The sequence below is a fragment of the Zea mays genome, chromosome 6 (genome assembly GCF_902167145.1).
Source record: "Zea mays cultivar B73 chromosome 6, Zm-B73-REFERENCE-NAM-5.0, whole genome shotgun sequence".
NCBI classification, from domain to species: domain Eukaryota; kingdom Viridiplantae; phylum Streptophyta; class Magnoliopsida; order Poales; family Poaceae; genus Zea; species Zea mays.
Window position 1 is genome coordinate 98,101,535 of NC_050101.1, and position 27,864 is coordinate 98,129,398.

A 27,864-nucleotide genomic window follows, 5' to 3' on the forward strand; every position below is an offset into this window, starting at 1 on the left:
TCTTCTCAATTGACTTCAGCCAATCATCAGCATCTAGTGGATCTGGCAAACTGGCGAAGGTCGGTGGATTGTGACTCATAAATTCCCGGTGCTTATCCCGGGGTGGAAGTGGAGGTGGTGGTGAAGGCAGTGGTGCTTGCTGCTGTTGCAGTTGCTGCTGCACCCTTCTCTCTTGGTGTATCACCTCTCGCTCTTGGCGCATCTCTCTCCTGGCGCATCTCTTGGCGTCCCTACCGCATCTATGCATGCATGTTCGTCATGGTATCTGTTATCTGCTGCATTATCCGCATCTGGGCTGTAACTGCGGGATCAGCTTCGGCTGGTGGAGGATTGGGAGGATCCATCTCAGGTTGTTGTTGTGGTTGTGTGAATATCCTCCGAGTGTGTCGATTGGGAGGTAGATCAATTCCACCACCCTTCCTGGTATTGACCATCTGAGTTAGAAACATATGGTAAGAAAGAAAGGATTGTAGACAAGGCATGTAATTACGAAGCATGTTACTTTGGGGATTTATTAGCTAAGTGTGTCACCTACTAAAGCTAATTCATTACCTTATGGTGGTTCATACTAAGATGTCCATCTATTCTATTTCAATCAATCAAAGAAGCAAATCTAGCATTGATCATCAGAACAATCAACCAACATTTTTAATAGAGAAAATAATTTTAATTTTTGTCTTAGGTCACCTATCTCTTAAAAAGGTCATAAATGTAGGATTCCAAGGTGTGAAATCCATCTTGTCTCAGAGTAGAAAAGGTAAGAATAATCAGAGTAGAACAGTAGAAGGTGAGACAGGATCAATATAAATATAGAAAGAATCAGAGTAAGGTAAGTAGGTAAGGGTTTTGTCCATCTCTATCTAGGTTTCGTCCTACAGTCAACATTTCCTCTGATACCACTTCTGTCACACCCGGATTTAAGGAACAAAGTCGAGTGCATCTCATATATGCGCCAGAGAAGACAACACATATAATAACAGAGTGCATAGAGATAAATATCATAATTATCATAAATGTACTTATTACATAGCGGAAGTCTTACAAAAATAAATGATAAAATAAAGCAAACTAAATATTATTCCCTGGTGCCACAAAGCTGACTGGGAGACGCCACCTAGATCAAGTCGAATGCCTCAGTGTTAGGCGGCTCCTCTTCGACCACCTGTTCTTCTCCTGTGGGGGGTTTGAGATAGCAAAAGTGAGCTCACATACGTTCATAGCTCAACAAGTTGTGGGGAATAATGTGCATGAACTCGCCCAAAGGTGGGAGTTCATGTGAAGTGTAAGGCTGATCAACAAAATAAAGGTTCAAGCTGATCATTGCTTTTATAAGTTGGTCAAAATTTTATTAGCAATTACTAAGTATAAGTAAATACCAAACCTTAGTAATAAAAAGTAAAATTAATAATAAAATAATCCCAATGCGATGAATAATGACAAATTAAGTTTTAACTCCATAGATTAATCATGTGAGGGTCCGAGCTGCTCATGGCCATGAGCACGACTAGTATACCAGTTTTACACTCTATAGAGGTTGCACATCTTTACCCACAAGTCATGTTACCCATCTGCTAAGAGACGGCCAATCCCATACACCTCTATCAAGGAGGCGAGTCAGGGTAACACTAGAGGCCTTTACAAAGTTCCACTAGCTTCAGAAAACCCGCTGCAGTTTATAGGAAGCTCTAGTGCAGGGATCCCTCGCCTAACCGCCATCGCAGCAAAATCAACCCAAGGACCTCCCTACACTGACCACTCCCCTACTGCCCTTGCCCCTATCAGTTAAGGTAGTCATCCACTAGCTTTCCTAGTTAATCAGCCAAGGGCATCCCATACTACCCTTGTTGATAGAAGACGCGGCCCGATCTTCCGTGAGATACGATAACTTGATTGAGTGGAGATCTCGACGTTGATGATCCAAGGCTCCGAGCGAACGATTCCTCGTAATCACTACACCATGGCTTCGTTGGTTATCACCCGTGACACACGAATGACCTTGCCACGAAGGCTTATCCCTGCAAGCGCAATCAAGAACACAAGCAAGACCAGGAAAGAGGCGCAACCAAAATTGTATTGATTACGGGATGGGGTCTCACAAACCGATGACGGCGACACTGTTCGATTGCAGAATTGATCTAAGCAAAACCCCAAAACCTAATGTGGCGGCGGCTGCTGAATAAATAGAGTATTAGGGCATGCGTGACCCCTAGACTCGCCCCTAATGGGCTTCGACGAGATACACGGCCCAACAGCCCAACAGACGGTGTCGCAGCACCAAAATAGAATCTGAACGCTGAATTGTTTCGACGATTCCTGTTGACTCCAAATGAATTTTAAGGTGGAACCAGTTGGGTTGGTTAGATAATCTTCTTATCTTTCCAACCATATCAAGTCCGTCACAATCAGAGTCCGGATGCATCCTGGGCATCCATTTTAGTGCAGACTAGTCCTGAACCCGAGATGGAGTCGCAGCCGAGTCGGACTTGATCTCCTTCCTGTTGTGGCCGCCCTTGCTGCTCCTCCTCAACACCTTGGCCTTTCCCAAGTCCTTGCTGGTCCTCTCTAAGGTACCTAGTCATCAAAACATCCATGGCCCCAAGCGTAAGCTCTAAAACACAATTGACTAGGGTAGAACGTACCTGGAGATTTAGCTGTCGTGCACGAGATCGTGTTATCGGTCCATTCATTGTATGTATAGAAGTGATGTCCTCATCATCCTCCTCCTCTTGAACTAGAGTCGTCCTCGACTCGATCTCATCTTTGTCACCCATATATGGCTTCAAATCTGAAATGTTAAAGGTGGAACTAACCCAAAAATCTGGAGGCAACTTAGGTGGTAATCTAGGGGGTATCTCAGAGGGAAACACATCCATATACTCTTGCAAAAGGTTAGCAATAGCCGGTGACAAAGCAATAGACGTATCATCAATGGAATAGAAAACATTTTTGCACACTAAGGCATAGCAAAGTCCAACAGAGGCATGTAACTCAACAAGATCAGATTTAGTGGCTAGCAAAGTAGGAGTTTTAACTTAATAGGTTGCTGATTTTCAGAGTTCAAAACACCTTTTTGCTTAGCATTAGTCTTTTTCTCATGTTCAAAGTGGACCATTTCAGTGGGAGTCATAGGAAGCAACACGATTTTCTTTCCCTTATGCATGAAAGTATATTTATTAGATCTACCATGGTGAATAGCATCAGTATCAAACTCCCAAGGATGTCCCAGTAAAAGAGAGCAAGCATCCATACTCACCACATCGAAATCAGCAAAGTCATGGTAAGAGCCAATAGAAAAATGCACCCTTGCTATTTTTGTTACCTTGAACTTACCGCTGTTGTTAAACCATTGAATGTGATAAGGGTGGGGATGTTGTCGTGTGGTCAAGCCAAGCTTCTTGACCACCTGAACGTTCACCAAGTTGTTGTAGCTACCACCGTCAATGATGGTATGTACACGGCAGTCCTTGACGATGAGGAACATGTTGAAGAGGTTGTGGCGCTGTCTGTTGTCGTTGTCACTAGCCGTGGCACTCAAAGCTCGTTGCACAATCAAGGTCTTATAGGTCTCGGTCGCTGTTGTACCAAGAACCTCTTCATCACCATCATAAGTCTCTGCAATGTTAGCTCCAACAATATCTTCATCTTCCACATCAGAAGCACTAACATACCCACCATCACCAGTAGCAATGTATGCCCGTTTGCTGGGGCAATCTCGCTGAATATGGCCAAGTCCCTGGCAGCGGTGGCACTTATGTCGGAGGAGCGGCCTGTGGAAGAGGTGGTCGTAGCAGGTTTTGCTGCAACACCTAAAGGCACCAAGGACTTGCTATTGTTGTGTCCCTGTGATGCCGAAGGTGCAGTGCTGCGTGTGCCGCTGGTGGAGGAAGATGTGGACGTCTGTATGCCCGAAGAGGATGACGCCTTGGCTTGCACCGGTGGCTGGTGTGGCGCGAAAGTGCTGCTCCTCCGCTGTTGATGACCCTGCAATTCTTTTTCTGCCAACATAGAAAGATGGAACAAGCGTTGTATAGAATGATATTCTTTATAATCAACAATATCCTGAATCTCCTGCCTCAACCCCCCATAAAACCTAACCATTTGATCCTCCGGATCCTCAACTACCCCACATCGTAGCATACCTTTCTGAAGCTCTTGGTAGTATTCTTGTACCGACATGTCTCCCTGATCTAAGCGTTGCAATTTTTCGAAGATCACGTCTATAAGAAGGGGGAACAAAGCGAGCTCACATCTCCTCCTTTAACGCATTCCATGTTTGTGGTGCAACACGTGTGTTAACAAGTTCATTCCACCAAATGATAGCAAAATCTCTAAATTCACTAGTGGCTTGTCTAACCCTATGCTGCTCAGGAACAAGATGGGAATTAAATTTTTGTTCTACCGTCATCTCCTAGTCTAAGTAAGCTTCAGCATCATAAGAACCCATGAACGGTGGAATAGATAACTTAATCTTAGCAAATGGATCATGGTCTGGTTCAGAATTATGATGACGACGTCTACCATTACCTCCCATACCTTGTTGATTACGTGCGAGGCGTTGTCGTAGCGGTGCATAAACATCGTCGTCATCATCGTCGTCGTCCACAGGAGAGTGAGCTAGGGCTGGAGTTGGTGGTGGGGGACGAGCCTCCAGTACGTCCATGCGTGTAACAAGTTTAGCAACTCATCGATCAAGCTGTTCATAGGATGTCGTCGCAGAGTCCTGGTATTTTTTAAAAGCTTCAGTCATCGCGCGCATCATCTCCTTCAATTCCAACTGAGAGACACACTCATCGTCGTTAAGCTTAGGCCCCTTGTCCTTGTCCATTTGATTCTTTGGTCCTGTCATTGTTAGCACAAAATAGAGACAAAAAGGCAACAAACAATATGAACCCTACAACTATCTCTTAGGGTGGTGGTGGTGGTGGAATACAAATTATGAAGCGTCTTACCCCGCTCTTACAACGTTCTTACCAGCACTGCAGGTGGCAAACGGTGACCAGTGTGACTGTCCAACGAGCATGGGTGTGATTGCAAAGGAGTACCTGTTCTGCTCGAGAGAAAGTTGGAGTTCTGAGAAGGCTGACTAAATATATATATGTGGCACATAAGTCAGTAACAGATAGCAATGCTGAATAAGTGTTCCAAGTACTCGTCCTAGTTGCTGGCCTAGAAAATGTAATAGAACAGTTGGACCAAGGCACAAGAAAGGAGGTACAAGTATATGGGTGCAGCAAGAAAACAGGCTTGAAGCAAAATAATCACAGAGGTGCACAGAACACTGTTGTTTCTGGTTATGTGCTACCCTTCTTTTTTTGCGATTTTTTTCAAATATTTTTTTTATATTTTTCTATTTTGCAGCAGCACATAAGAAGATAACACACCAAGTTTCAGATTTTTTTTGTGCAATGACGCGTCCTCTGGAATTTCTGCAAGTTTGCCCTAAAATCGGAATAAATGTTTAAAAAATGAGAAGTCCTATTTCCAAGCCGAATTTGAGAATTTTCAAAACAGCGAATCCGGCAAAGCCGGAAAGAATCGGATGCAAAATTTAATTATGTGCGATTTGAAAAAATGGGCCCAATTCAAGTTCCGAGGTGAAAGTTATGGCCGTTTTAAGTTTGGACTCCGAATCAGGGTTTCTGGCGAGGTGTTGGAAGGGTGGGGGTTCGGTTTTTTTGGATAGGGTCGGTTTTAGAGATAGAATCAATTTTGTGGATAGGGTCGGTTTTAGAGATAGGATCTATTTTGTGGATAGGGTCGGTTGTAGAGATATGATCTATTTTGTGGATAGGGTCGGTTTTAGAGATAAGATTTGTTTTGTGGATATGGTCGGTTTAGATACAGGATCTGTTTTGTGGATAGGGTCGGTTTTAGAGATAGGATCTGTCTTGTGGATAGGGTCGGTTTTAGAGATAGGATCTGTTTTGTAGATATGGTCGGTTTTATAGGATGGAAGTGGATGGACACAATCAAACTGAACCAAAACAAATCTAAACCAGCAACCAAACTCAACCTAGAACATGAACTCAGAACTGCGAACTCTAAAACTGAATTGTGCAAAGGCTAAGGAGATGGTTTTAGGTCGCAATAAACTGATCGTACTTTTTTTTGCTTTTTGTGGACTATGGGACGAAACAAAACTAATCTAAAGGTAGGATTATACCTCATGGGCAACCTAGAAATCTGATACCAATTCATAGAAGACGCGGCCCAATCTTTCGTGGGATACGATAACTTGATTGAGTGGAGATCTCGACGTTGATGATCCAAGGCTCCGAGCGAAAGGTTCCACGCAATCACTGCACCACGGCTCTGTTGGTTATCACCCGTGACACACGAATGACCTCGCCACAAAGGCTTATCCCTGCAAGCGCAATCAAGAACACAAGCAAGAACAGGAAAGAAACGCAACCAAAATTGTATTGATTACGGGATGGGGTCTCACAAACCGATGACGGCGACACTGTTCGATGACAGAATTGATCTAAGCAAAACCCCAAAACCTAATGTGGCGGTGGCTGCTAAATAAATAGAGTATTAGGGCATGTGTGACCCCTGGACTCGCCCCTAATGGGCTTCGACGTGATACACGGCCCAACGGCCCAACAGACGGTGTCGCAGCACCAAAACAGAATTTGAACGCTGAATTGTTTCGACGATTGTCATTGACTCTTGATGAATTTTAAGGTGGAACCCATTGGGTTAGTTAGATAATCTCCTTATCTTTTCAACCATATCAAGTCCGTCGCAATCGGAGTCTGGATGCATCCTGGGCGTCCATTTTAGTGCAGACTGGTCCTGGAACCCGAGATGGAGTCGCAGCCGAGTCGGACTTGATCTCCTTCCTGTTGTGGCCGCCCTTGCTGCTCCTCCTCAACACCTTGGCCTTTCTCAAGTCCTTGCTGGTCCTCTCCAAGGTACCTAATCATCAAAACATCCATGGCCCCAAGCATAAGCTCTGAAACACAATTGACTAGGATAGAACGTTCCTGGAGATTTAGCTGTCGTGCACGAGATCGTGTTATCGGTCCATTCATTGTATGTATAGAAGTGATGTCCTCATCACTTGTGGTAGCACTATTTTCCTGGGTGGTCGCTCCATGTTCCCATTAACATAATGATCTTAACATGAACAATAATAATAAACAGAGAATAAAAGTGTAATAATGAATAATGTATCTCCATACCCAGAACCACAATAAGCAATAGCAAGCACTACCCAAAAATATTCAGTGGCAAGACAAGGTATAAAGATAGCCAAAACTGGGGTAACCTATTGGATCCCATCAAAATTAACCTATGCAGATCATTATGATTAATAAGAACATGGCTGGGTAAAAATAAGTGATCAAGGGCACAACTTGCCTTCAATGAGCTCCTGCTCAACAACTTTTATCTGCTAGACCTCAGGATCCACAGTAGCTTGCTCGTCTACTCGCATCAACACAATACATACATAGTATAGCAAAAATTAACATCACACCCAACATGTAAATAAAATACACAATAATAATCTACACATTAAAATATGATCCTAGGAACAGGAACCATAAATTTTGGAGTTATAGATTTTAAGATATGAATTTCTAAAGGTTTTATGTATTTAATACAATGTTAAGTGAGCGATAAATTTTAATGTGTCTTTCATGGAAAAACAGTGGCACTAATGGATAAACAATAATATTATAAAATTATAGAAATTGGAATGGGTTAATTTGGACTAAGTATGCATTTTATATGAATTAAACAAATTCTAGCCAATATTTTCATATTAAAAATCCATTTCTAATTAATATTCTCTGATTTTATAACACCTTGGACTGGGCGCCAATTACCAGAGACAGCAAGGGGCTTGGCGCAAGTAAACCCTAGACTCATAGTGCACCGTGGTTGGACTGCGGGTTGAAACCGAGAAAACCTAGGGTTTCTTATACAAATGTAACAGCTGAAGGGGTATCGGCCGATTACAGCCGTCCGATCTGAAACGAGGCGCCCAGATTAGATCGGCCGAGGTCCCGCTCCCGGTTCCCCTACCACCGTTGGATCGAGGATCCACGTCCAGGATATGACCAGTGCTATTATAAACTAATACTTGCTTACAGCCGCTCGATCCGCGATCAACGGTACAGCTCAAACGCGGCGAAGGGGTATTGCAATTTCTAATCTAAGCCGTCTAGAACTGACCCGGCGGTCAATCCGCTCCGCCCCAGACACTGCTCAAACTCTGGCGGCGCACAGACCAGGGACGACGGCGTCGTTGCCGGAGCATGCATCACCTGCAATTGCTGCCCCTAAACTCTACTCCGATCGCAGTAGTACGAAGCGGTAACCGTAGGGCATTGCGTACGACGCTACTCACCACGATTCGAAGAGGCGAACCCAGCTCCCCACGGCGCACGACGGAAACCGAAGTCCGGCGAGCACTTACACGCGTTCCGGTGTGGTTCAACTCGAATTGAGGGCACAAACGACTTTCCCAGTCGAAGGCGATCTTCCCGGCCCAACGCCGAGGACAGACAACACGCGGTGATGAGATTCACCGACGGCGGCTTCTTCCCGGGCGGACATGGCGGTGGTTTGCAGTGGGGTTAGTGGCGGTCGCGAGGGCAAGAATGAGGGGAGAACTAGGCGTGCCCGGGGGTCGTGGCACTATATGGGCGCGTACGTGGTCAGCGCTTCAACGGCAGGGGCCGGATTCAACGATTTTTGCAGCTGCGGCGCACCGCCATGCGCGCGAGGTGGGCGAGATGGAGGCGAGCGGGTCTTGCGGCTGGTGCGTGGGCCCCGCATGACTGTGAGCGTGCGATGGCACCCAAATAGCTGACCTGCGGGCCAGGTTCATCAGCGAAAGACGCGAGCGCGAGGGAGGGGTGGCTGGCCAGTGGGGCCAGCGCGACAGTGAAACGACATCCACGCGAGGGGGAGGAAGCTGACACATGGGCCCCATGGTGTCGGCGCCAGGCTTCTGGTGTTGGGCTGCGCGGTGTGCTGGGCCAGAAGTGGAGTCAGTCGGCCCATGTAGCTTTTTATTCTTTTATTTTTATCTTTTCTTTTCTTTTCTCTATTTCTAAGTTCAATTTGAATTCAAACTTGTGCCAAATTTATTCTCTATTATTTTTGTGAAATTAAGAAGTACCAATTCTGAAAATAAAATTTTTCTTTATATTATATACTCTCCTTTCTTTTCTCCCCTTTTTCCTTTAATTCTTCACCTCATCATCTCTATTTCTAAGTTCAATTTGAATTCGAATTTGAATTCAAACTATTGCGAAATTTATTGTCTATTATTTTTGTGCAATTAAGAAGTACCAAATCTGAAAATAAAATTTTTCTTTATATTATATACTCTCCTTTCTTTTCTCCCCTTTTTCCTTTAAATCTTCACCTCATCATCATTATTATATTTTTATTCATTTTATTATTATTTTATTAAATGCACAAACAAAACTCCAATATGATGCAATGGTTTATTTGTGTCTTAGTAAAGTTTTGCTCATTTTTAAACATGATCAGTCACATGTGATGATAGGTAATGGTCACCAAACATTGAGATCAACTCTATTTTCATTGTTTACATATTTGGGTATTACAAGTATTTAGATAATGCAATAGCAAACAAAGACAGCTGCGCTGCTCCAAGTCAGTCTTCAACCATGCATGGCGATTCCATCAAATATCAATCCCCTTTGGAGGATACACAAGTCTCTTACTTGGAGTTGACCAAGATGTTGAACCAGCTGTTAGGAAATTACATTTTGATGGAGTGCCGGATGATGAAATTACATTTTGATGGAGTGCCGGATTCACCGACGGCGTGATTGAGGCATGCGGCTACCCGCGCTCCGAGTTTCGGGACGTGCGTGGCGAGATCGTCGTGCTGCTCCGCGGCGCCACGGATGACAGCGTGGCCGAGCAGCTCTGTGCCGCGCTCGACGACGTCATGGTCGAATCCCTCAAGACGCTGCTGGTCGCGCCCGTCCCGCACGACCTGCTAGCGTCCACAGACCTGGCAAGGACCGTCGGCGCCCTCGGCAACCACGGGTCGTTCCGGATCCGGAGCCTCGCGCGCGACGTCGTGCGCGGGTGGAGGGTGGCCATCGAAGCCTCCCGCACCACTGCTGTAGCGGTGAAGAAGAAGCTCGACAGTCTCTGTGCTAATAAGATCCCGCTCCCGCGCGCTGCCGTCGACGAGAAGAAGATGCTTCCCGCTGCTGCTGAGGTACACAACAAGAACCCGCACGTACCACCAGCAAAGACGCTTCCTGCCGCCGCCGCCGAGGTGCACAGCAAGAGGCTACAAGTACCACCAGCAAAGATGCTTCCCACCGCCGAGGAACACAAGAAGCAGCATTATGTACCACCAACGAAGACGCTTCCGACCGCAGCAATTTTATCGAACCACCGGAAGAACATGAGTGAGACCAAGAAGTCGTCCGTCGCCGACAACGAGAAGATGGTGGCTACAAAACGCAAGCTACGGGAGGGTTACCAAAAAGCCGATGGAGTCAAGCGTCGGCGCAGCATCCAGACCATCAAGGAGGAGGAGGGGAAGCTGTTGGAGCAGAAGCAATGCAAGAAGCATGCGTCCCATCGTATGGAGAGAGGCACAGTAGGATGTAGGACTAGGACCTCGTCAGGCGTCAATCGTTCTAGGCCTCCTCCTTCTCACGTGCTTTAGGGCCGAATCTTGTTCTTAGGTGGCCATTATTTGTGCATTTTTAATGTTCTGTTTACGTGTAATGAGGTAGAATCATCAGTCTCGGGACATAACATATTTTATTCTGCTACTACCTGTCCAAGAGAAATTTTATCATATGAAATCGAGCCCATGTACAAAACTATTGAATAAAAGACCATTCTCAATAAATCATTTGAAAAATAGAACGATCAAATGCAAGGCTTTGGTTAGACGTTGTGACTTATAGAACTATCAAATGCAAGGGGATCACGGGAGGATTGGAGGGGATTGAGAGGGAAATAAACTAATTTCCCCCTTGATCCCCTCCAATCCTCCCGGGATCCCAGGTCACCAAATCAGCATTAAGTTAGATTATCTATTCTTTGTTTTTCTTACGGTTTTCAAAACTAGATTTATATTTTTTAGATTGATTAGTTAAAGACATGATGTCGATAACTAGATTTATATTTTGATTTATATTTTTTAGATTGATTAGTTAAAGACATGATGTCGATAGTTGGATCTTGAAACACTAGCGTCTAGTAAGCTTATAAACATGCACAAACCGTATGAAAAAAGAATAATCAAATATTATAATTATTAAAGCCAATTTGGAATGCAGGATTTTTTCGGTTTCCTGCATTTTTTCTGTGAAAATGAACTATTTTCAGTGAAATTCCTGTATGATTTCTCTGAAATTCTTGCATTCCAAAGGAGGCATAAAAATACACAAACAGAACATGTGAATAAAAATTTAATAAATAACATATACTGGTTGTTTGACACTAAGACGTTTGAAAGGAAGACAAGGTATGACCTTGCGCTGCGTAGGAAATATTTTGGGGCCCTTAGAAATTAGGGGCCCTATACAAGCGCACTGGCCGCACACCCCATAATAGAGTTATGACCTTGCACTGCGTAGGAAATATTTTAGGGCCCTTCGAAATTAGAGGCCCTATACAAGCGCACCGGCCGCACACCCCTATGTGTGACCCTGACTTAAACGAACATGATTTAAAGTTATCCGTTACTCATTACCTTGCAAATATGTAAACCAAACAACACCTAAATAGATCCTTTATATATATACTACATCTTTCCAAACAGTTCAACTCACTAGTTCAGACTGAAATTTCAATGTTTCCAAGAATCTAGCGTAGGAAGAGAGTAAGAGACGCAACTCGAATCAGATGACATGCTTGCATGCTGTGTCCGTTGATTGCAAAATGTTACCTTGTCCGATGCATGCGCATGATGAACATCACTACAGCAGGAACAGTCATTTTCGGCGGCTTTAGGCCTATTTTCGGCGGTCCCTGGCCGCCAGGAAAACAAGCCGAAAATAAGCAATTATTTTTGGTGGCTGACACCTAGCCGCCGAAAATAAATGATTATTTGCGGCGGGAGTGTCTGGCCACCGAAAATTTCCCGCGACTATTTTCGACGGCCTCGGGTGGCCGCCGAAATTAATAATTTCAGAGTTTTTTTTTTGAAAAAATGCAAAAAACAGCAAATTCATCAACAATATAATCACAATAAAATGACAAAAACATTAAATACCGAATTACACACAGAGTATCACACTTCTTCACAACCACATTGTAGTTTACCAAAATGGTTCACAGTTCACAAATAGTTCACCACATCACAGTTCACAAATACATCATCACAATTCACAAATAGTCCATTACAACATAAAACAAAGTCACAATTTGGCACAAAACTCAAACCATAACATATCAGGGTCGTCGGAGTTGTGACCACTGCCTCCAGAAGCGAAAAACTCGTTGACGAAGTCGTGTAACGGGTTTAGATTCTAAAGAAAAAGAAGACATTAATAACGACAATGTTTACATGATCATTATTTAAACAAATTGTTTGTCAAACTAACCTCTCATGTAGTAGCTCCCTCCCCTGCATAAGCTCCTCCTAGTGCTGGTATCACCGGTGGTGCCGTGTTGTGGCCCATGACCCTGGATCCCTACAAAATCAAGTTTAGTCAAGATTTGAAAGATTAATACAAACGACAAGTCTTAACTAAATTAAAGAACCTGAGGTGGAGGTGGCGGAGCATGTAATCCCCACTGAGGCATCGTCGGCTAAAATTGAGGGAAAACAAATGGTTGCTGCTGTGCCTGCTCTGGAAACAGAGACTGTTGCAAATACAATATATTAGTTATCGGACCAATATCGATCGTGTTGAGAATAAATAAGACACTCGAGTTCATTGCTTGTTGCGTCTGTGCGTTGTAAGCAGCCATGTACTCTGATTGCTGTTGGAGGAATGCCATTTGTTGTTGCCGCAGCTCTTCACGAAACCTTTCTTGCAACTTCCTCATAGCGTCCTCCATGCTAGATACAGAGTGCCGACTACGGCTGCTACCACAACCCGCCTGCGACGAAGAGCCTCCATGAGAACGCAACTCCGTCGAATCGATCACACCGGTAAAACTAGAATATCTTGAAAAACAAGAAAATTAGTTATTCGGTCATAGTTTCTGTCGGAGAGCAAATCTCCGGCCGGGTGGCGGAGTGCACCCGCCCTAAATCCTAAGATGAGGAGGGGCTTAGGCGTTTTGCTTGTTGGTTAGGAAAACGGGAAGAACACAAGAACACACGAGGTTTTAGAGTGGTTCGGGCCGCCGGAGCGTAATACCCTACTCCACTGTGTGATGTATTGCTTGTGAGCTTGTATGAGCTTGCGAGTCTAAGGTGGGATCTAAAAGATTGAGCCTGTATGTAATGTCACATGCCTCCCCTTTTATAGCTGAAGGGGCATGCACAAAGGTACTGGGCCCCGACATGTGGGCCCAGGGACATAAAGAATATAGCGCTTGGAGCCACAAATGTTTGCTGTTGGGGCAATCCCCTTGTGTCCTGTCGCCCGAGATCTTCGTATCCTCGGCATGCAGGGGAAGCTTCTTGTAGAAGGGAAGGTGAGTACAGTGCGCCGCTCGGCACGGGCGCATTGTTCGCCAGTAGACTAGATAGGCGCGCCGTCTGCTGGATGACCCTGACATCGTCTGCCAGCGGATTGGACAGGGCGCATTAAATGCCGAGAGGGCACGTCGCTCGTCAGCGTGGTGGCAGGCGGCGAGTCCTCTCCATAATAAATGCAAAGGTTGCATGGCTGCATGGGTCTTGTGTCAAGTTCGGCCCGTTGGCTTATGTCACGGACCACAAGCCACGCGACAGCAGTGGGCCTCCGCCTGAGCGGGGAACGTAAGGCAAGGCCTGGACACGTGCCGGCACCGGACCCCTACTCAAGTCGGGGTCCTCCTCGTCCCGAGACCTTGCCAAGGCCTGGCCCTTACTCGAGGGACCCGGCATGCCTTCTTGGGAGCTCCGGAACCGTTCGCATAGGGGTCTGGTATCCCTCGGAGGTCCGGATCCATCGATGCACCACGGGACGTATTATCTTTCCTTGCCACGTGGTGCCCCTAGTTCTGCCCATGTGGTGGGGTCGGGTGCCGCTCTCCGTATGACCTGGAGGTGTCGTACGAGTGCAGCACCTTCATACTGTAGAAGAGGGTACCCCTGATTCAGGGTATCGACAGTGCCCCCTGGGCCCGCCTCAGGGGAGGATGCGAGCATGCAGGTGGGACCAGAGTCTGATTGGCGGTTGGACTGCTGCTCCTGCGTGCCTGTTGATGCAATTACTGCCGGCCCGTCTATGGTCATGCCAACTGCTATGCCTATTCCCACGGCTGATTGGCCCGTGACCATCGTACTTAATGTCACTATTGGGCCATGTGCGGGGGTGCCTCGAGTCGATGCACTGATTCTGAAAAATTTACCTTTTTAGACTTCCGTGACGGCCCTGAGAAGGCGTGGCATTGGTGCAAGCGGCGGTGCAGTTTTTTCGCACCCGGTAACCGGCGCGCCAGTTGCATGACATGTGGGCCTGGGCCCCCGTGTTGGACCACCGGTTGTAGCGAAGCTGAGGGGGCACACAGCCGCGGGGCGGTTTGTACGCTTCTTGCGCGGCGGTTCGCCTCATTGACCGCTGGTTACGGCGAAGATGAAGGAGCGCTTTAATCGTGTGGCGGTTGCATGCCCCTTGCGCTGTGGTTCGCCTTCCTGACCGCTAGTAGCCCCAAAAATGAAGGGGTGCGTGACTGTGGGGCAGTTGCATGCTTCTTCTTTGGGTCAGTCTATATGACATGTGGGGCTTGGCCCCCGTGTCATAAGGTGGGAACCTTGGTGCACGTTGGGGAGACTTTGCCCGTGATGCTTCGGGGGCGCGAGTGGGGAGATCTGCCTTTAAAAAGGGGTCGATCTCCCGGGCAGTAGACATGCCTCGCCCCTCTTGCGACCATCGCGCCCTTCCGCCTTCCGAGCCTCCAGATGGGGTGCGCCGGTGTTCTCTGGAGGGATCCGCGTCAAGGCCATCCCTTCCGGCGACCTCACCGTCAGAGAGCTTGCGCTCGTGGTTGTGCCACCGATCTTGCCTTCCTCTTGCTATCGTTGGAGGAGCGCAACCCCGTGGGGGTTGGTGCTCTTCCACCATCATTCGGCTTTAAGGATTTTCATCACACAGCCCGGTCGCAACCTCCGGCCGGTGGTCATCCACAAGGATGACTACCAGCCTTGTGGTGGAGAGAAGCGAGCCGGGCTGCGGCCTCCCCCCTGCCCTCAGCTTCAAGGATGTTCATCATCCGCGCTGGGGAGGAGGGCAAGCCGAGTGGGGGCTCCGCCTTCCGCGTGGGCTGGCGGCCCGCTTCTTCCTCCAGCATTTGGGGGAGAAGGTCGTTTGCCAGCCCTGTGAAGAAGGCAAACTCCGGGTACACGGGGCCGACCGTCTGAGGCGCCATCAGCTGCCGTGTGTCTGGCTCCTCGGCCTGGGTGGCTTTGGTGCCGCCTCCGGCTGCCTCCTACCGCTTGGATGGGGCGTGGCTGTTCGTCCACCGCATAGGCGACGGTCGCGCCGTGCGCGGGCCGGCCACACCCACAGCTTCTCCTGCGCCGCCGGCCGCACCGGGGGGGTCGTACAAGACGTCGTACGTCGCGGGGGCGGTGGTGGCGTTCTTGGATGGTCTTGTCCTCACTCCCGCAGCGAGGATGGGAGCGAGGACCTCTTCGCACGTGCTGGGGCAGCCGCCGCCCATCGGTGCAGAGGTGGTCGCTTCCGCTGGTGGGGCTGATGTGGTCGCCGTCGCTAGTGAGGCTACCCACTGCAGAGGTGGTTGCCTCCGCTGGCGAGACCGTCAGCGCCACCTGCCACCAGACCCTCGGCTCTTTGGCTTTAATGGCCTCATTGTCGCCCCCCGTAGGGATACAGGGGCGAGGACCTTTCCGCAGCGGCGTACATGCTGAGGTGATCGCCGCTGCTGGCGAGTTGTCGGTGCAGAGGTGGCCGCCACCGTCGGTGCTGATGTGGTCGCCTCCGCTGGCGAGCCGCTCGGAGCCAGCTATCCCGCGGCCCTTACTGGTGTGGAGGTAGTTCATACCTGCAGAGTAGAAATGGAACTAGGGCTCCACTTGAAAATAGATGTAATACTTTCGCTTTTTGTAAGGTACTCAAGAGTACTATTTATTAAGCAGTATTAACACTTATCTATTTTCAACTTGTTCCTACTGTGTGTGATATCGTTGACTCCTCCCTAGTACCTGGCCCCCTGCCTGGGATGCAGGCTTAATGTGTCGAGGTTGGATACCAGCGCATCTGAAAAGATTGTCAACAACCCTCGGGAGGCAAACTCGCCGAGATCTGGATCTGTACACAACTAGGGAGCGTTAGTAGTACACCCATAAGGCTCCCTGTCTGACATTAGCCATCCTTTGACACATGCTCGGGACTCGCAGGTTTCAATCCGGGTGGCCAAGTTGCGTGTCGGACCCCCTTGGGTCGCGGTTCTAGATACTAGGACACTTGTCTCAGGGCGGTGGAGCGTGCAGGCCCACGGTACAGGACCAGGCTGAGCGGCTGCACGGGCTCCGGACCACCCCAGGAGACTAATGTTCATTCTCTAGCTCCGGTCCTGAGGTTGTCGGACCCACAGGACTTATAGCCCCAAATACTAGGTACCCGTCACAGAGTGGTGGAGCGTGCAAGCCCACGGTACGGGACTAGGCTGAGCGGCTACACGGGCTCCGGACCACCCCATGGAACAAGGTCCCGTTCTCTAGAGCCGACCCCCAGGCTGTCAGGCCTCCCAACTTTCGTATCGGGGGCCCTAGACTGCAAGCCTGGCTGCTCAATTCGGATGTCGTAACGTCAGGACAGATAGGAACCGAACGAGTGGGTTAGATAAAAGGTATTATCTAAAAAAACTGCAAGGTAAGACCATGGAGCAGCGAGGTGGATCTATCATAGGGGCACAACTGAGGGGGTAGTTTTTATTTATAACTCGTCATGCATGTGTGCAGACCAATAGACCGGGTTTATGGGGACAGACCCCACCGATTTGTCGTACACGTATGCGTTATCTAGTTACAAAAAAGGGAAACAGATTCGACCCCTTAGTCTTGCTCTATGGATAGAACTTACAGAGATGTTTCGGCATCGGGGTAAGGTACTCCTCCAGTCGTAGCTAGATGGCTGCCTTTGGGTCGGTGCATTCCTGTTACCTCGAAGGGTCCTTCCCAGCTGGGGGAGAGTTGTGGAGCCCTTCTTGGTTTGGTACTTGCCGTGGGGCTAGGTCCCGACCCTGGGTTCCCATCTGCATTTGACTCGGGAGCCCTCGTCTTTGGCTGTGGCCACTTCTGCATGTACCTGTCTGCAGCCTGGACCCATGGGGAATCCAGAAGGACCTCCGGAGGAAGGCATGCTTCAGCTCCGTAGATCGGGGAGCACGGGGTCCCTCTAGGGTCTGTCTAGTTGTCTTCACCGGAGTAGGAGCCTCCGGCAAAGACATCTTTTAGGTCCCCCTCGGGTGACTGATACCCGAGGTCCCGCTCAGCCACGGCCACCTCGCCGTCGTCCACCTTTTCTTTGCCAGGTCGGCGACGAGGTGGTGAGCCGTCTTTGGAAGACTGCTCGCGCCGCTCACTGATGTGTTTTGCAAGGTCAATGATCTCGCGGCACTCCGCGGCGCTGTGGCGACCGTTGGGGTGCATAGGGCATGAACCGCTGTTACCCCTCTGCGACCGTGGGCGTTTGTTGCGGTCGCCCTGGCCTCCGGTCGCGGCTGCGACTACCAGAGCGGTGGACCGCGGCTTCTGGTAGTCGTGGTCCTTCTTCTTCTTTCCGTCTCGGGGAACGGCCCCCGAGCCACCCGACTGGGCAGCTCCAGTTTGTGGGGCCAAGTGCCATGCACTTCCCTCGGCGGCTCTGGCGCATTTATCGGCCAGAGCGAAGAGCGTGGGGACAGTTTCCACGTCATGTGTGGCCAACTTCTCCAACATTTTTTCATCACGTACTCCCTCTCAGAAGGCCGTGATGATAGAAGCATCAGAAATACGAGGTATAGTACCTCGCACCTTGGTGAAGCGGGAGATGAACTTCTGGAGGGTCTCCCTGGGCTCTTGCCTCACCGCATGGAGGTGGGCCTCCACACCGTGCTGCTGGTAAGCGCTGGCGAAGTTCGCAACGAACCGCGCGCAGAGCTCCTCCCAGGAATAGACTGATCCTGGGGTGAGGTTCATGAGCTAGGTCTGGGCAGGTCCAGACAAGGCCACATGAAAGTACGTTGCCATCACAGCGGTGTTTCCACCTGCTGCTGTGATGGCGGTAACGTACACCTACAGGAACTCCGATGGGTTCGATGTTCCGTCGTACTTTTCTGGCAGGTGCGGCCGGAACTTGGGTGGCCATGACGCCGCGCGGAGATGATCCGCAAGAGCGGCACAGCCCACACCAGCCAAGGGGACACCCGTTTGGGACCGGGTACCCATTGGTGTCTGTGGCGCAACTGCAGCGAAGTCTTGATCGAGGTTGCGACCGTCGATGTTTTGGCGGCGCTCGCGCGCCCTTTCCAAAGATACCCGGGCATCCTCTCCCGCACGCCTGCGGTTGAGTTCTGCCCGGAGGTCGTTGGTCTGTGCGCCCCTTACTGAGGCGAGCGCACAGACGTTGACGCCTCGTGTTGGCGTCGGGATGACCGCGTCCTCGACCTGGTCGAGGTAGAGTGTGCCATACCGAGTAGTCAGTCGACGTCGTCCCGCCATTGCTTCATGGCCCCCAGTGAGGCCGTGGAGCTCGGAGGGTGTCGCAACAACTCCCTGGCCGCCGACAACGCCCCCGGAGATGCCCTCGATGGAGTCTGGGATGTTTGCGCAGCCGTGTGCTGCCGTGCGGCATGCACAACAGTAGTGCCTGGCACTGGGCGACTGGGAACCTGCGGTGTGGAGGAAGTAGCTTCTCCCTCCACCGCGAAGTCTACCGAAGTCTCGACACGGTGCTCAATGATCTGCACCATCATGCTTGGTCAAGGAAACAACAAAAACCTAATGCCTGGCCCCTACTTGGCGCGCCAAATGTCGGAGAGCAAATCTCCGGCCGGGTGGCGGAGTGCACCCGCCCTAAATCCTAAGATGAGGAGGGGCTTAGGCGTTTTGCTTGTTGGTTAGGAAAACGGGAAGAACACAAGAACACACGAGGTTTTAGAGTGGTTCGGGCCACCGGAGCGTAATACCCTACTCCACTGTGTGATGTATTGCTTGTGAGCTTGTATGAGCTTGTGAGTCTAAGGTGGGATCTAAAAGATTGAGCCTGTATGTAACGTTGCATGCCTCCCCTTTTATAGCTGAAGGGGGGCATGCACAAAGGTACTGGGCCCCGACATGTGGGCCCAGGGACATAAAGAATATAACGCTTGGAGCCACAAATGTTTGCTGCTGGGGCAATCCCCTTGTGTCTTGTCACCCGAGATCTCCGTATCCTCGGCGTGTAAGGGAAGCTTCTTGTAGAAGGGAAGGTGAGTACAGTGCGCCGCTCGGCACGGGCGCACTGTTCGCCAGTAGACTAGACAGGCACGCCGTCTGATGGATGACCCTGACACCGTCTGCCAGCGGATTGGACAGGGCACATTAAATGCTGAGAGGGCACGTCGCTCGTCAGTGTGGTGGCAGACGGCGCGTCCTCTCCATAATAAATGCAAAGGCTGCATGGCTGCATGGGCCTTGTGTCAGGTTCGACCCATTGGCTTATGTCACGGACCACAAGCCACGCGGCAGCAGCGGGCCTCCGCCTGAGCGGGGAACGTAAGGCAAGGCCTGGACACGTGCCGGCACCGGACCCCTACTCATGTCGGGGTCCTCCTCGTCCTGAGACCTTGCCAAGGACTGAACCTTACTCGAGGGACCCGACATGCCTTCTTGGGAGCTCCGGACCCGTTCGCACAGGGGTCCGGTGTCCCTCGGAGGTCCGGACCCATCGATGCACCACGGGACGTATTATCTTTCCTTGCCACATGGTGCCCCTAGTTCTTCCCATGTGGTGGGGTCGGGTGCCGCTCTCCGTATGACCTGGAGGTGTCGTACGGGTGCAGCACCTTCATACCGTAGAAGAGGGTACCCCTGATTCTCGGTACCGACAGTTTCAATATTATTGAAAAAATTCACAAGTTAATACCGTCCATGCGCCTTTCCTCCAATAGAATGCACAACTTCAAAGTCGATGGTAGGCGCTCCTCGCCAATCGTAGTCTTCTCCATACTTCCTAACCATCTCCTGCTCTTATGTCTCCTGCAATACAATATGAAGGTTCAGCACACATGTAATTTATAGCTATATGGCAAGAAAACATTAATCCTAACAACAACTAATCATACGCTCAACGATCGCTTGACTACATAGCTCATCGGAGGTTTCACTGTTTTTCGCTCTATGCCCTCTCCTATAAACATTGATTGGGCTCGGGACAACTCCAGTTTGAGCCTTCTGCAAATATATGAGTTTAAACCGGTTTCATTTCTGAGTAAAACAGAATACTACATACTCACCATTCGCTTCGCCAACCGAATGTGTCCATCAGCCCATAGGTATGGTTGACTACGACCTCATCATCGTCCTCGTCCTGCTGATGTATCTTCCTATGTCGATTCCTGTTTGACTTCTCAATCCACTCTAGAAAAGCCCATATCACACACAAAGCCTTGTAAGCCTGCGACCGGTGTTCCATCCATGGAAGAGTTACCTGCATCTAAAGCGTTAGCTCAAAATTACATTCACATCTAAATGAGCTGCTAAATTAGATTTTTACCTCAATGTACTGTTCTACAGTCAAGTAGACATCCAAATATTGTCGAAAGTTGTTGATAAAATGCCCTCGGCGCTTCATGTACGCGTTCACAACGTGTAGACGAGCATTGGAAAATGCATCCCTACACACCTTCTTCGCATTTTTCTCTAATACTCGGTCTGCATGCTCTTGAGCCTCAGGTTCCACACGATAGCGTCTCTATCCAACATCGAAAATAAATTTAGTTTGAAACAAATCATAAAATGTTAGTTTGAAACATTACTCTTACCCAAAAGTCGTGCTTGACGACGCCTTGAGCTGTTCCATATGTAGCATGTGGAGCTAGTGCGAAGTGTGACCAGCTAGTGCAAGGATCCAAAGCTCGCAATGTGGCTTTTTTGTTCCTTGGATTTCATTTTTGCTTTGGTGCAACACACTCATCAGTAGTGACATCGTTACGGTCTCCGACTAGTGAGTTCAGTGTAACACCCTCATCGATAGTAAAAGTGGTTGGCAATTCTTCTTCTTGATAAACATCATCGCCATGTTCGTCTTCGAATTGATAACCAGCAGTGCAGGAGTATGTAAAACGTTCCCTACGGTTCACCTTGTGAACTACCCACCATGCTTTAAACTTCGGATTTGGGTACGACATATAGTAGACCTGCTCGCACTTATGTGCAAGGATAAAATTATCATGGCCTCAAAGTCGTTCCTTGTGCTTTACTTCAGTTATGCCATATTGACTTTGTCTAATCCCATTATTGCTGTCAAACCAATCACATAGAAAGAGTACTAATTTCAAAGTTTTGTTCCCTGCAAAATTAAACTCTAGGATGTTTTGAATGATGCCATAATAATTAGTTTCTCTTCCAAGTGCATCGAGTGCCCTAGTCAGAACTCCAGTGTTACGTGTGGCTGCACGCTAACGAGACTTTTCAAATTGGTCTGAACGAAAATGGAAGCCATTCACATCGTATCGACCAAAGGTTCTGCAATTCACCGTCCCATAAGATAGTTGTCTCAAGTCCTCGTGTATGTTAGGAGTCTTTATGCACTGCAAATAATATACAGTTAAAATGACTACCTCACGTAAAAGGCTAAATTACATCAAAGTAAGGAATATAAAGAGTTTACATGCTCCCGAAACCAGTCAACAAAATTAGGTCTTCCTTGCCTCCCATGTCGTCGCATCATATCTAGTTGTTTGCTTGTAGGCTGATGGGAATAAGTCCAATTTTCCTTGCCAAACTTACTGTACGACAAATAAGTAATTAAATATGGCTCCTTGGCAAAGAAATTATGGGGCAAAATAAAGACTTACATGAAATATGGCTCCATCTCTTCCATATTCGAGTACATGTATAGCAATGCAGACATTCTTTCATCCATGCTAAGGTGGTAGAACGTGCCCTTACTAGTACTTGTGCCTCTCCATTGGAAAATGTTGAGATCACTGACAGGAGGTTCCTCATCGACATTGTATCGCATGGTCGCAGCATAGACATTATGTTCCTCTGCGAAATACACAGTCGTGAAGTATGAAACCTCCTTTAGCAAAAAAGCTTCAGCGACGCATCTTTCTACTCTAGCCTTATTTCAAACCATGCCTCGTGGGTTTTTGAGTGCACGTTCAATGTGATACATCCACCTATATTGTACAGGTCCACCAACCTTTGCCTCATATGGAATGTGAATAAGTAGATGCTCCATCGGATTGAAGAATCCAGGTGGGAATATTTTTTCTACCTTGCATAACAACACTGGTATTTCTTTCTCCAACTTCTCCATCATATTTTTACTTATTTCTTTGGCACAAATCTGCCTGTAGAAATAAGTAAATAACTTAGCTCAGCTATTGCTTGCCACATGGCGTCGAGCATGTAAGCACGAAACATGACAGGGATAATCCTCTCCATTAATATATGGAAGTCATGGCTCTTTAACCCAGTTAGTTTTCCCATTTTCAAATTCACAGCTCTTTTCAAGCCCACAGCATAACCATCGGGAAATTTAATTTTTTTTTTCCATCCATCTCATTACCTCGATCTTGTCTTTAGAGGTAAGATAGAACAAGGCACGTGGCGGCTTGCCGTTGTCATTGAGCACTTGGGTTGGTCTGTCACAAAGCATTGCTAGATCACTTCGAGCTTTCAGATCGTCCTTTGTTTTTTCAAAATGCATGCAAGTGTGTATGAGGGCTTCAGCAACATTACTTTCTTGGTGCATGACATTAATGTTGCACAAGAATCAATGATGACATATAAGGGAGCTCCCAGAGACCACATATATGTGTCCAATTGTGGTCCACTCTGAATCCTTTGTACTTGTCCCCCTTTTCATTTAGGACAAGGTTGTCCAGCTGAGCATATATTTCTGCTGCGTTAAGACATTTAGGCGGTCCTTTGGTGACCATGGTGTTCTTTATAAAGTTTTCTTCTCGCTCCTAAAGGGGTGTTTCCTGGGCAACCAGCGTCGATGACAATCGAAGTAAGTGATCTTTCCACCATGAGCAAGACGGAAGCAATCTGTATCAGAACCACAATATGGACATGTCAATCTACCATGTGTACTCCAACCGGTTAAAATAGCATACTCCATGAAGTCATGCACCGACCACAAATACGCAACTCGAAGTTTGAATATCTGTTTTTTTAAAACATCGTATGTTTCAACTTCTTTCCAAATCTCCTTCAACTCTTCAATTAAGGGTTTTAACATGACATTGAGGTTCTATCCAGGATAGTCTGGGCCAGGAATGATTAAGCAAAGAAAAATAAATTCATATTTCATACAAAGAGAATGTGGAAGGTTGTATGGAATAACAAAGACGGGCCAACATGAGCATGATGATGCCATTTGACCAAAAGGTGTGAAGCCATCGGTCGTGAGGCCGATTCGAACGTTCCTCGGATCAGCTGCAAAGTCTGGATCAAACGTGTCGAGAGCCTTCCATGCATCCCCATCTGAAGGGTGCACGATTAGGTCATCATTATCACGGACACCTTCTTTGTGCATCACATGTGCATAGCGGTTTTTTAGATAGAAACAACCGTTTCACTCGAGGAGTTAGTGGCAAGTAGCGGAGCTGCTTATGTGCAACATCTGTCATCACCTTGTCACCCTTATCATTAACAACTTCCACAAATCTAGATTGTCCACATTTCAGACATTTTTTCTCTCCTGCATGCTCCTTCATGAAAAGCATACAATTATTTTTGCACACATTAATCTTTTCATAATCCATACCGAGACCTTTGATGATTGTCTATGAATGGTACATGTCTTTAGGCAACTTATTGGGCTTTGGGAGCACATCTCCTAATAACTTTAAAATCTCATTGTAACAATTGTTCGAGAAAAAAAATACTTGGACTTAATGGCCACGAGCCGAGTAACAAAAGCGAGGATACTCACATCTATGTGTTCATGCAACGGCTCTTTAGAGTCTTTTAGTATTTTAAAAATTCTGGAAACCTCTGGTGTGGCAGGATCCTCGGAGCTTAGGTTTAATTCTGGACATAGCGAATCTAGAATCTCATGCATCGCATCATCGCCAGCCCAATCATTGTTTTCCTCCTCTTCTACATTCCGGTTGGGTACTACCTCACCATGATGTTCCCACACCTCATATCCGGGCATAAATTCAAACTGACAAAGATCTAGGCTAACTCTTTCCTTATTAAGAAATATATTGTTTTCGTGCCACCTACAAGGGCATCTGATAGTGCCGGTTAATGACAAGGAGAATATGTGGTCCACAAAATCTTTGGTATTGGCTACCCAATCATCAGAATGACGTCCATTCCTACTCCAACCACTGTACATCCATGCACGATCTTCAGCCATGCATGAGAATGTTAAACCGAACCACATCGTGAAAACATTATTCAACTTCGTCAAGTGTATCGGTCCTACATGTATTGGCAAGGATAGGTTCTAAACCCACATCAAGCTAGCAGGACCCAAAAAAACTTTCAGCAGCATAACCTCGCTGCCACTAAACAATATAAGAATGAACCACATATACCACATATGCCTTCCCTAAACCACATATACCACATATACAATATGCCTCGAACTAAACAATAATACTAATCGCACGCACTAATCAACAAACACATATACCACTAATACATTAATGAACCACATATACCACATATGCCTTCCCTACACATATAACACATATACAATATGCCTCGAACTAAACAATAATATTAATCAAACACACTAATCAACAAACACAATTACAAAAATATACTAATTTCGGCGGCAATTAAATAAAAGGCCGCCGAAAATACAAAATAAAATACGCAAAAAATAACCTTAATGGGAGCCAAGGTCGACGGGAGCCGAGGACGACGGCGGACGTGACCGGCGGCGCGTCGGTGGCGTCAGGGGCCTGCGGGCGGCGCGTCGGCAGGGCGCGGGCGGCGCTGCTTGGCGGCGGGGCGCGGGCGGGCCGTGGCGGCAGAGGTGGGCGGCGCCCCGTGGGGGCGGCAACGGCGGGCGTCGACAGCACAGCGGGGGCGGGCGTCTACGGCGCGGCGAGGGCTGGTGTCTACGGCGCAGAGTGGAATATAGAATGAGCGAGAGAGAAAGATAGAGAACAGAGAAGGAGACACCGACGATTTTAAATACGCTATTTTCGGTGGCTATGTCTGTGGCCGCCGAAAATAACACTATTTTCGGCGGCTACGCCCTGGCCGCCGAAAATAAACCTGGTCGCCAAAAATGTTATACAGTGATGTTGTGCATCTACATCAACCCGCAGTCGGTGGTGCCGAGGTGGATATGGCTACGGGGCTAGTTTTTCGGCGCCTACGGATACGACTACGGGTGGTTGCAGTTCTCCTTGTTCGCCCCCGGTCCGAGCGTGGCCGTCGGGGTCGGCGGTGTCTTCGACACGCTCGTCCTCTTCGTGGCGCTGGGCGCCATTGTCGGAGCTGTAAGGCGATTCCTCAACTGGAACAACGATGACTACGACTACTACTACTAAGTTGTTAGTGCTGCCAGACTAGGCTAGTGGATGTAGAGAATGCCACCAACCTTCTCCGTGTGTGATACGACGGGAAGGAACAATGTATTGTCGTTTAGTGAAATAGTTAGGGACAGTTGCAAATAAACAGCCAAATACTCCATGGCATGGAGATCCATCGACTATAAAGTGCATGATCAAAATGGATTCAACCGTATTATCGCAAAAAGAATTCGATAGGTTCATTCCACGTTTGTAGTTACAAAAAATTCCAAAAGAGGCAATACTTGATCCACTGTTGAGTACAGGTTTTGGGTGGGACATACAAAACCGGTCGAAAACCGGTCTGGTTTCTCGTTAACGGACCAGACCAATATCAATTTTCTAGCTGTTTTTAAAAGAAATCGTCCAACACTACCGGAGTTTGGCTCTTTGCCGAGTGTCAAATAATTTACCGAGTGTTTTCTTTCGGGCACTCGGCAAAGAAACTCTTTGTCTAGTGCGAAGCAAAAATACCTCGGTAAAAAAACACTCGACAAAGGAACTCTTTGCCGAGTGTTTTATTTTTGACACTCGACAAAGAATTTTTTTGCTGACTGCTTTTTTTTGACACTAGTCAAAGAGCTTCTGTATCGAGTGTTTTTTTAACACTAGACAAAGATAATTTAAAAATCACATTTTGAAGCAGTAAATTAATTCAAATGAAAAGTTTTCAACTACAAATTTGTATAACTCATCAAGATGTACAATTTTTATATTTTGATCATTTCTTCATATAACAAAATAAAAGTAAATTTGTTCATAAAACCTATATTTCTCTCGTAATTTATGAAACTACAAAAGAGATGTACATAATTTGTGAATAATGTTAGAACCATCATATAGGATGAACAAATGACGAAACAACCAAAATAAAGTTTGTAAATCTTGAGAAGTTATAGAATTTTATAGTTGGCAACCTTTTCATTTGAAGTTATCTTGTTAGCGAAAACTACGTCTGAATTTTAAAAAATTAAATTTTGAATTTTGAAAACGACCTTGAATGGAAAAACCACCAACATGAAAGTGGTAGGTCTTAAAAAGTTATGAAACTTTGCGGTTGACAATGTTTTGGTTTGAAATCATATTGTCATGCAAAATTATGTTTGAATTTTTCAAACTATCTCGGATGGAAAAACCATCAAAATAAAAGTTATAGATCTCGAAATGTAATGTAACTTTGTAGTTGACAAATTTTGATTTAAAATCATCTTATCATAGAAAAATTCATTTGAAGTTTCCAAATTTGAAAATATAATTTTGTAAACAGCCTCGGATGTAGAAACTATCAAAATAAAAGTTGTAAATCTTGAAAAGTTGTGCAACTTTATAGTTGGCAACATTTTCAATTGAATTAATTTAGTACCTCTAATAATCAAATTACTCTTGGTTTGTTATAATACACGAGAAATAAAAACGTAATATAAACATAATTGATGTAGTAGTGTAGTGGTAGAGTAGGTTATCCGCGCGAAAGATGTTACGAGTTCGAATCACACCATTCAAAAAACATGTAACACTAAGTAAAGTGTTTGCTGAGTGCTCGAAAAAAGTACTCATCAAAAATCATTTGCCGATAACATGTCTACCAACCCAACAGCTAGGACACTCGCCAAAGAAGGCGAGTCCGATAGTGCAAGACTTTGAAACTTTGAAAATGGTTATAAAAAATTGGAAAAAAAATATGATAAATAGACCACACTGGTAATAATATGTTACATCTAAATGGTTAATAGAAATGTATAAAATAAATGGAGATAAAATAAATTACTTTTAACGGCGATTTCATGAGTTTTTCATTTTAGAAAGTTACGAACGGTTTGAGAGCTGAAGGATTTTATCTCGCGGGCGCGCTTGTGCTAGTTAGTACAGCAGGAATGTACCCCAGCCGATATGGCTAGGGTCGGTGCACGTGGAAATCTGAGCCTTTCAAACGCATCAAATCAAATGCACGTGATGCATCTAGTGCACGTATATGCATATTAAATCTGAGCCTTTTTTAATGATCAGCGACTGAGATTTATTTTTTAATGCAGATGAGCGTGG

At 47.0% G+C, this 27,864-nt stretch overlaps 1 protein-coding gene across 1 annotated transcript in view; it reads left to right on the forward strand.

Moving 5' to 3' along the window:
* LOC118472306 (uncharacterized) overlaps positions 1-10,678 on the forward strand; it is a 34,262-nt gene extending 23,584 nt beyond the window's left edge. Inside the window, exon 3 of the mRNA XM_035960287.1 lies at positions 9,808-10,678. Within this exon, the coding sequence (XP_035816180.1) occupies positions 9,808-10,678 (871 nt within the window). The remainder of the gene's footprint in view (positions 1-9,807) is intronic.
* The last annotated feature ends 17,186 nt before the right edge of the window (positions 10,679-27,864 follow it).